Genomic DNA, 10698 nt, shown 5'->3' with positions numbered 1-10698 from the left:
CTTCTTCAATTATTTAACAAGGCAAAGGTGTGAACAGAAAAGCAAGCCTTTCTGTTTGCAGAAAAATATACAAAGACAAAACATCATGTGTTCTAACAACACAGAAACCAAACAATGTCTATTACTACAGTTTGATTGAAAAAAACACTGCATTATTAGTTATGCAATCATTAGCAGCTGATGTTAATGCTAAAGTAATTATTAGGTCTGCAACTAACAATTATTTTCATTATCAATTAATGTATTGATTACTTTCTCAATCACTAATTTGGCATGTAAATGTCACATAATGGGAAAAATGCCTGTAAGTTCCCAGAGCGCATGGTGACATCTTCAAATGTCTTGTTTTGTCCATTTACAGTAACAAACCCCAAAGAGATTCAGTTTATCACAATCAGAATTAGAATACTTTACTGATCCCCTCTGGTAAATTGTTTGGTTGCAGTTACTCACAGTCAAATTCAAGGTAAAAAATAAGTAAGAAAAGAGCAGTCTATAAGTGTATAAAGTAACATAGATACATTAAGAAATTAAAAGTAGAAGTAAATTGAGGTTATAGGTTAAAAAGTAAGATTATGTTGAAAGGATTATGTTTCTAAAACAATGGAGTGACCTGCTATGCCATGAACTACTACAACTGCTATTTCTAGTAATAGTTCCATTATCTTTATTGTTACTATATTTGCCACCGTTCATCACTCCCCCAACTGTCATCTTCAGACACCGCCCACCAAGAGCCTGGGTCTGTCCGAGGTTTCTCCCTAAAAGGAAGTTTTCCTCACCACTATTGCAATAAATGCTTGCTTTTGGGGGAATTGTTGGGTTTTTGTAAATTATACAGATGGTCTACGATACTGCCTAAAACGCTGGTATCGGTATTGGGAAGTACTGGAGTTAATGCACCGATCCGATACCATGTAATAAAGCCCTAAAGAAAATCTACGTTTATTTATTAGTTTATTTATGTTCTTTTTCCGTTATAACCGACTGTCAAACTGCATAATAAAAGAAAGTTCTGTTGCATTCATTGTTTGTGTTTGTTCATGTTTCACAAAGAGTTTAACCTGAGCCAGACCAACAACAAAGATAGAAATCATATCACATGCATACAGGGATAGTAGTATACAGTTGTTAAAACATAATCAAATATATGACACACTGGTATCGGATCAGTACTCGGTATCGGCCGATACGCAAGTTTAGGTATCGGAATTGGTATCGGGAAGCAAAAAATGGTATCGGCCATCTCTAGTAAATTACAGAATGTGGTCTAGACCTACTCTAGCTGTAAAGTGTCTTGAGATAACACTAGTTATGATTTGATACCATAAATAAAATTTAATTGAATTGCAGTTTCAACATAAATACAGTAAGAACATAAATAGGTAAAAATATAAACTTAAATATAAGTAGCAGCAGTGAATAAATAACATATATTGCACTGTAACTGATAAATTATTTCACACAATTTTCCAGGATATTGAGATGTGAAGTGGAAATATGTGCTGTGAGTGACACTCTAAGCGTGTAACACTCAGAGTGAGGAGTTATATAGTTTGATGGCCACAGACAGCCTCTCTGTCTATGAGGTGTGATTTGTTTTTTTGCAGGGAATTACATTTTTTTTGTTGCAGATACATTTTCTGTTAATTGACTAATTCATTAATTGAGTAATCATTTCAGTAGGCTAGTAAAAAAGGTACATTTTATGCTCCATCCTCTTCTTGCTGAAAAAGCCTCTGTCGTTCCCCGTGCGCACTGCAGGTGGCGGCATTAATTGTAACTTGAGGTGGTCTCCCACAAGAAGAAGACTGGGCAGTGTGTACAACATTAGCGCATGCGCATCCAGTTACTTGTACTAAATGGAGGCTGTTTGAAATGTCGTCCGGAAACTGTAAAGTTACTGTGACTATTTAAAACCATGCGGTGGTATTGCATTTAATATTTACCAGCCAGTTACCTTTGCAGAGAGCGGTCACTATGGGTGAGTTGACAAGTAAGAAGTAACCTTACTGTTTATGAGTATGACAGCTTGATAACAACTACACCATCCGTTAATAGCAGAATGTGCATCTACTAACGTTACCTAAATTGTTAAGACCAACTTGTGCAAGGTTTGCATTCAGCGTATAACGTTAGTCACTCCATCGATGCTTTTAGCTAACAGAGAGTGTTTAATAGTCAGCAGAAATCATACAGTCGAGTCTGTTCTGTTGAAAGTTACTGGGAGCCCAAATTAAAGCTCAATGCCGCCGAGCTTTACAGTAGAGAGCCGAACTTCCTGTTCTGGATAATAACAACTTATGTCATAATAAAGCTGGTTGCCATTTTATAGCTACATCTCGTTTAAACCACTCTAAAAACAGTTGCAACAAAACCTTAGTATTAAAACCTCCATGAAGGTTGCAGTAGTGTTTGGTAGGTGTACTTAATAAACTGGCAACTGAGTGATACACAGACCGTGGCTGCATCTCCCTTCCCTTAATTTGCATCACTTCCGTCCTACCGAGGAAGGATGGGGCAGACCTCATGTGGCTTAAATTGCCTCCTCGACTCCTCCACTTGCCTCCCTTCCTCTCGTCTTAGTCGGAACGGGAGAGATTTGAGGAAATCATCGGAGGAGAGAGGTAACGAGCAAATGTGTTTTAGAGAGATGAAACGTCCTTTCCTCTGAAACGTCACATGAATATGACAGCTGTTTGGGTGGAGTTAGCAACTCCTTCCGCTGCACGGCTTCGGGGAAGGCTACTCTCCTGTATCCTCGCCTATAACTCCTCGATGGTCCCTCCTCTATGCTCGCTCCTCGGGGGAAAGAAATAAGAGCTTTGACACAGCCTTCACTGAGGAGGGACAGAACAACTTCCGGTTCGACGAGGAGTCGAGGAGCTATCAAATAAGTGACATGAGACGCGCCTAAAGGGGTTGCATCTAATAATCCTTAAATTTCCTCCTCGAGTCCTCAACCTGTCTTCCTTCCTCGTGTCTTAGTCCCACTCAGATTCAATCCACCGGAGTTTAAAATTCCAACACAAAGAAAGCGGAAGGAAACGGACAAAATACGGTAGAATTTCCTGTCACCGAAGAAATCCCGGAAGTGGACCGTCAAGGATATAGACTAGGGCTGTCAAATGATAAAAAAAATTAATCGCGATTAATCGCTGAATTTCTATAGTTAATCACGATTAATCGCATGTTTTATCGCATGATTAAAATTCTATTATTTTGCATTTCAGAACTGTTTTTAAGTACATATTAACAATGGAAAACAATTCTTGTGCGAGAATAGCGTGGACACACGCTTCACACCGCGAGCGAGTACGCGCGACACACGGTGGAAAAGTTGAGAGAAAGGGAAAAGAGACGTGTGCGTGCGTCCTTGAGAACTGTAACTCGTATAACTTATGTTCAGTTATTTGTAGCATTGACCGGCATGGAATCGACATGGAATCGACATATGTCAGCACATGAAAATTGGCCAATTCCGGTCGCCGGCCGGACAATCGGTGCAACTCTAGTTTAAAGAAATGCCAATAGGAATAAGAGCTTTGAGACGGCCTTCACGAAGGAGTGCCAGAACCACTTCCGGTTCCACAGAGGAGCGAAGAACTAGTGAGATTAAGCCCAGATGTCTGTTTTTGCTGGTCCAGTGAACATGACATTAATGCCCAAATCCTCCCCATATAATACTTCCATAAAGCAGTCCTTCTCATTGGTGATTTAATACCACCTGAGCTATTGACTACCTGTGTAAGAACCTCATAGTATAGTAATCTCACTAAACTCTAACTGTGCCACTGTTTGTTTTCCCAGACGACAGTGTTGATGGTGCTGAGGAGGTGGAGACTGAGAGATCCTCATCTCCAACTGGAATACAGTCTCCTATAATGGACCGAAACCCATCACCCCCCCCAGACGCAGCTGATGGAGAAGAGGATGGAGATTTGGATGCCATTGGAGACACCGTTTACAGCAAGCACTGGCTTTTCAGCACCTTGACTCGTCTCATCCATGTAGGGTGGCTGTTATTGCTAATGTCAAATTTGAGTTACGATATTTTTTAGTAAGCACTGTTTCAATCACAGATGCACTGGAGATCAGGCAGTGAGCTGCATTTATTTTCTTGACTTATTTAACAATAGCTTTTTCCAATCAGCTAATTTAGAGACCACTAATTAAGTAATTTGAAATGAAAAGCATCTTTACTTCTTTACTGTATCACTCATTGTTTCTATGTGCTGTCAGTCTATGCAGCACACTGTTCAATATACAGTACCTAACATTTGTAATTTCATTGTAAAATGGTCATGTCTTGCAGATGGTGACAGAGCATTCGGAGTTGGACTCTGAAGGTCAGATGCAGCTCCCTGATGATGATGAAGAAAATCTATGTAGAGTCTGGGATATGGCAATGGATAAGGTAGAATTATTTATCTGTGTCCCATTTTGCATTCACCAAGATCAAAGTGTATTGAGACCGAGACAAGACCATTACTTTGAGAGGTTGAGACCGAGTCAAGACCAAGACTAGACCAGTGCAAGTCCCAGACTGCCTGCCACGATTGAACGTGGAAAATAAAAAAACAAATTAGATTCTTCTTCATTCACCTCTTTTATTGCCATAAGTGTATCATGAGAAGTGGAAAGCCTTTACAGAAACAACATCCGGAAATGAAACTGAGCTCGGCCACAGAAGTACTACTACAATTGGTGAATTCATGATATTTAACCACAAATTAAATATGCTGCTGGTGTCTTTGTGTCTGCCATTCATACACATTACTTATAAACCATACACTCAGTTGGCAGTTTATTAAGTCCTTCTTTTCTAAAACTAATGTAGTCTTATAATCCTGCAAAAAAAATCCTAAAAACCTCCATGAAGGTTATAATGTTCACCCTTTTTAGAGAGGTGTTGATTCAACTTAATGTTTATTGGAAGATGTGGTTTTTGGGGCTGTTAAACTGTATTGCATTATACTGGAAGGTGTTTCTGTCGTTAAACCTACCCTCATTGATATGAATGGGCTGGACAACATAATTGAAACATCTCTCAGTATGAAGCAAATATAATTCAACACTTCTCTTAAAATGTTCCAGCAAAAGCACACACACACACAGTAAGATGTGAATCATGTAATTACATGTTTGAATATTTACTAGTGACTGTTTATTTTCCAACTGTGTGTAGGATGTGGCTGGTTTTCTGCAGGAATTTAAAGCTACAGAAATCCTTCTTGGGGTGATAGCCAAATCTCGTTGTCCACGTCTCACAGTGAGTGAAATCCTTTCCAGTTCATACATTCTATATAATCATATGTAATGTATTTCATTTTTTTAGAATTCCCATGACAGGTCAGAGATTTTTGTTTTGCTTCTCTAGGAAATCTGTGTGGGAATCCTCGGGAACATTGCTTGTTTTCCTGACACTTGTCTGACTCTTAGCCAAAATGAAGACTTAAGGTGGGTAAAAGTCATCATCTATGATTTTGTATAATATTCTAATTAATGCTACTCCCTGTGTGTCCACAGTGCTGTGCTGTTGCTTCTGCTTGGAGATACAGATCCTCCAACCCTTCTGGAAACAAGCAGGTGACATTTGCATTATCTGCAGAGATGTGAGACAGAAAGACTGAGCGACAAGTATTTATCTTTTCTGATGATGTTTGCAGATTGCTGCTGACCTGCATCTCTCAGAAAGATGTCTGTTCCCTGTGGCTTCAGCGAATACATCAACAGACGTCTGTGCGCTCCAACCTCCTTTTCATCATGTGCAGTTCTACCAACAGTACTGTGCTTTTACTAATTTCTTTTTAATAAGCTGATGATGTGTTAATTGTGTATGAAAGAAATCTGTTTGACATACCAAGATGACTTTCATTAAGTCAGAGTATGTGTACGTAAGCTGTTTATCTTAAAGGTTCCCTGTTGAGTTTTTAACCTCTAGTTGCGCTGGATGTAAACAATGCTGGATTTAAAATACTAATGCTATTAAATTGGCTTTGAAAATGATTTTTGCCATGGGAAATGCATTCAAGAATGCACACAATGTCTTTTGGGCGAGTAACACTGAATGTAAACAACTTTTGTTTATAGGAAAACTTCACAGGGGAACCTTTTAACTACTTGTAACCATATGTCTTCTTTCAAAAATGGTTATTACAAAAATCCCCTGTGTGTTGTATAGCTGACTTGCTTGAGAAGGTTGGAGAGTTGGTTGACAAACTGTTTGACCTTGATGAAGAGCTGATGAAGAGTTGGATCATAGTTCAACCAAGTGAGGAGGAAGAGGAGGATGGCGAAAGCCATCTGGATGTGGCCTCATGTCTTCTTGAGGCAGCCAAGCAGCTTAGGTGAGAATCTGTGTTTGTTTGAAAATGTGAAATGTTTGCATGATTACATTTACTTTCAATGGGAGTAGAAATGTTTTCCACAGAAAGCATTTTCAGTTTGAGGTTAAAACCTGTTACATCAGTTTCCAGAGATTAGAGTTTTTAAACTGCATGTCTGAATTTTTCTCAAAACCTAAATTAACAATCACTTTAGTCCTGATGAAATGTCCTCAGTCGCTATTTTTTCATACTTGTTGTTGATAATACTGACGTGTCTATAAACATTCTATTATTTATTGTTGGTCTGATACAGCAGTAGTAGAGTTCAAACTAAATACATGGTACTTAAGATAGTGATGATTTTTTTGACGCTCAGTATTGAACTGTATTTAATTACTTTCACAGATCAGAGAGTCCAAATGGCTTAGAGGTTTACCTTCACACCCTCCAACTCCTCACCACCATAGATGAGGGCATTCAGACTTTTGGTAAGAGCGATCAAAACACATCATAACAGAAGTTAAAGATGTTTAACATAGTTGTTAAGTCAGTAAAATCTACCGGAAGACTGAAGTAACCCTTCAAAGACAAATCATTTTAATTGTGTCTTCTAGCTGCCCCTGATGGACCTGGCAAAGCAGTGTGGGACTTTGTCTGTGACGTAGTGTGTGAGGACCTCTGCCAGCCAACTGATCTTCCAGTTGTCCTGCAAGAGCAGAAGACCATTTTGGTTCAGGCATTTGCTGTGCTGCAGGCTCTTTATAGATGCCAGGATCAGTGGCGCCACAGAAGTGACACAAGTAAGTTTTGTAACAGAATGACATCAGCCCTGAGATCTGCCTTTTGAATGCACGTAGTACACATAAGGATTAATGCCCGAAGATGTGGCCATTATCAAGCAATAACTACATTTTCCTGGTAATACCGGAGGGTTTGAGTAATACCTAGAACTGTCATTCCCATCCCATTAGGTTCTTATGCAATGCAGATGTTCACTGCTCCAGTAAATAGAACGGACCTTAGATAGGACCTGGCAACAGGAGATATTTCTAGTCCGCTCAGCTCATACAGTAGAACCCTTTGGCTCAGCTAACTTGAGCTAATGTTACGCTAGCAAGATTCAGAGTCAATAATATTGCGTACAGTTGACGAACAGTAAATATAATTTGATAGTATGTTTAACAACAAGACAAGATAGCTATCCATCATGCCATTTTTCCCAAATCAATATCAAGACTTTGACAAATAAATGATATGCCATATGTACTGTCGACCGCTGCCTGCAGTAGCGAGCTGAATCGCAAACAGGATGTGAGAGGATCGTTGTTAAACAAAGTCAGTTCAGAGAGGCAGTTCAACTTACTTCTTGCAGATTGTGTGTTAGTGCCATCCTGTGGTGTTCAGAGGATGTGGCACTGAAGGACTACACTCGGTATTGGAAATAAGATATTCAGATTTTTTTTTTCATTTAATTTAGCGCATTCATTTAGAACAGTAAACAGTCAATTTCACTGGAACTCCTTAGAAGGAGTCCTATATTACTTTTATTCACCCAGACCATGTTATAATGAATATTGATTTAGTGTTAGCTGTAAGATATTTGGTATTCAAAATAGATGTAATTTTATGGTAAATTGGGAATATTTTTGTTTTCTAAAATAACCCACATGATTATGAGGCCAATCAAGGCTTTTTTTAAATGGTTACATTATGCAGGAACAAAAATATATAATTACAATATAAGCTAAGACTCCGTAAAGAGGATATCCCCCAATTTAATATGCCCATTTCTTATTAATGGTTTGATGTGTTTTGCCTTTTGCCTCCAGGTCTTCCCCTTATCGGAACCATTTTGCGGGTGCTTCAGTACCACAGTGAGGGCAAGGATGGCGATACCAGCAAAGAAGACACAAAAGATGAACAGCTCCAGACTCTAGCAGAGATCACAGCTGAGTTTCTAGCTGACATCTGCTTTCAGATTTCCAAAGTAATTATACCAGAGAAACGCTTTACTAACTTTCCTGTTGGGCCAGATTGTTTACTGAGATTTTTAAATGCAAAAAAGGTGAATCGGTGCTTTTCTTTGCTCTTTGAAATGCCACTGAACTGTCTGTTTATTCTTATTTTTTGTTCTTTGTAGGACACCTTGGCAGATTTGGTGAAGAAAGGTTACCTTACAGAGAGGACTGCTCTCACAGCTGCAGGCAGTTTAGTTCTAAACTTTAAGACTTCAGTAAGTGCTTTCACCAAAATACTTTAAGTATAATTATATGTGATTTACATGCAAATATGGGGAAACTATAATCATCATGTCTATTTTTTTTTACTTTAAAATGAAGGTTCATTGTAAAATCCTAACAGTTCCCACATAACAGTTTAAACATATCATCTAATGTATAATTGTACATGGTCATTGAATGTTATTTCTGTTGAAATGATAAGCTGAAAAAAGACAAAAGAAAAAGGTATTTTAAAATGTCACAAGTTTAAAAATATGTTATAGACACAATGACAAATGGATTTATTGGTTAATAACACCTTGAATTTTCTCTAATCGCCTTATCCTGTGCAAACCGCTGCCTGTGGTGCCATTGTTTCACAAAAGGATTTAGGATTTATTTTAGAGCCTGTGTCAAGTCAAGATGTGTGATGGACTGTGGCTACACCACCAGCTCCAGTGGAAAATAAACATTATGTTTCCACCCCACCCTTCTTCCTCTTGTGCAGTTTCAGCACCTGTACTCCATGCTGTCAGAGACTGATCCCCAAATGGCAGACATGGTGAGGAAACAGTTTCCTGTCTGAGGCGCCCAGCAGATCAGTGTTCAGCACTCATCCAGACTCTCACCACTGCTTTTAATAGAAGCCTCTATTTCCTCTCTAAAGATCCTGCTTCAACTGACACTATTTAGATTTCCATTGGAAAGACTAAACGAGGATGTCACACCACGACTAGTGTGAAAAAAGACTGTATATTGTTTTTGTTTTCCTTTTGTATTTTGAGCCACACTCGCCGAAATTCAATTGTGATTCTGTTTAAAGTTTGTTTTTGTTCTGTGAATGATATTTTTGTATTAAATGATTGACAGTCTTTTAATATCTTTCCTCTAGGAGTTTGTGCTTATGCTTAGAAGCTTTTACTCGTCATCATCTTGGGGAGAACAGTGGGGAGAACAAGTATTTCATACACTGCCGATTTTCCAGGTTTTCCTACCTACAAAGCATGTATAGGTCTGTAATTCAAAAATCCAGAAAATCACATTGTACGATTTTTAAATAATTAATTTGCATTTTATTGCATGACATAAGTATTTGATCACCTACCAACCAGTAAGAATTCCGGCTCTCACAGACCTATTAGTTTTTCTTTAAGAAACCCTCCTGTTCTCCATTCATTACCTGTATTAACTGCATTTGTTTGAACTCGTTACCTGTATAAAAGACACACACTCAAACAGACTCCAACCTCTCCACAATGGCCAAGACCAGAGAGCTGTGTAAGGACATCAGGGATAAAATTGTAGACCTGCACAAGGCTGGGATGGCCTACAGGACCGGCAAGCAGCTTTGTGAGAAGGCAACAACTGTTGGCACAATTATTAGAAGTTCAAGATGACGGTCAATCTCCTTTGGTCTGGGGCACCATGCAAGATCTCACCTCGTGGGGCATCAGTGATCATGAGGAAGGTGAGGGATCAGCCCAGAACTACACGGTAGGACCTGGTCAATGACCTGAAGAGAGCTGGGACCACAGTCTCAATGAAAACCATTGAGAACGTAACACACTACGCCGTCATGGATTAAAATCCTGCAGCGCACGCAAGGTCCCCCTGCTCAAGCCAGCGCATGTCCAGTCCCGTCTGAAGTTTGCCAATGACCATCTGGATGATCCAGAGGAGGTATGGGAGAAGGTCATGCAGACCTCCAGAAAAACGCAATTATGCGATCGCATAATTCAATGCATAATCAGCCAAAGTCCACATATTTATAAGGGGGCCGCATTTTTTCAAATACGCCGCACTTTCGCCGCATAAATTGCCGATTTCCGCGCAAAATATGCGGGGCTTGCATGATTTCATAATCCCCGCATTTTCGTTGCAAAAAAGTCACATATATCTTAGCAGAAAGTTGAAAAATGTTGCGTTTACTTCAAACAAGAGCATCCATTTTCCCCTGTTGCCATGGGAACGTAATTACGCGACGTGAACTTTATCAAAAAGCAGGGTGTTGAAGGTTGAATTTGACATGTACTTTAAGTCTAAGTTGGTATCCAATAAGAAAGCTATCTTAATATCTGATATTATCTGAAATTTCTTTGTTTAAGTGCTCCTGCTGTGTGTGTGTGTGTGTGTGTGTGTGTGTGTGTGTG

At 39.2% G+C, this 10698-nt stretch overlaps 1 protein-coding gene across 2 annotated transcripts; it reads left to right on the top strand.

Annotated features, from left to right (window-relative positions):
* Positions 1-1799: 1799 nt before the first annotated feature.
* saal1 (serum amyloid A-like 1) lies at positions 1800-9428 on the top strand. 2 transcript variants are annotated; one of them, XM_028585546.1, is made up of 13 exons: positions 1800-1984; positions 3811-4010; positions 4316-4417; positions 5189-5272; positions 5381-5460; positions 5530-5589; positions 5670-5785; positions 6185-6350; positions 6735-6817; positions 6944-7129; positions 8159-8316; positions 8470-8562; positions 9057-9428. In XM_028585546.1, the coding sequence occupies exons 1-13, from the start codon at positions 1981-1983 to the stop codon at positions 9132-9134; spliced, it is 1410 nt and encodes a 469-aa protein (XP_028441347.1). In that variant the 5' UTR covers positions 1800-1980; the 3' UTR covers positions 9135-9428. The 2 variants fall into 2 exon arrangements, with proteins under 2 accessions (XP_028441347.1, XP_028441346.1); XM_028585545.1 differs by having other exon boundaries at positions 1800-1996.
* The last annotated feature ends 1270 nt before the right edge of the window (positions 9429-10698 follow it).

Source organism: Perca flavescens, chromosome 8 (assembly GCF_004354835.1).
Source record: "Perca flavescens isolate YP-PL-M2 chromosome 8, PFLA_1.0, whole genome shotgun sequence".
Taxonomy (NCBI): Eukaryota; Metazoa; Chordata; class Actinopteri; order Perciformes; family Percidae; genus Perca; species Perca flavescens.
This window is presented reverse-complemented; position numbering and strand designations above follow the sequence as displayed.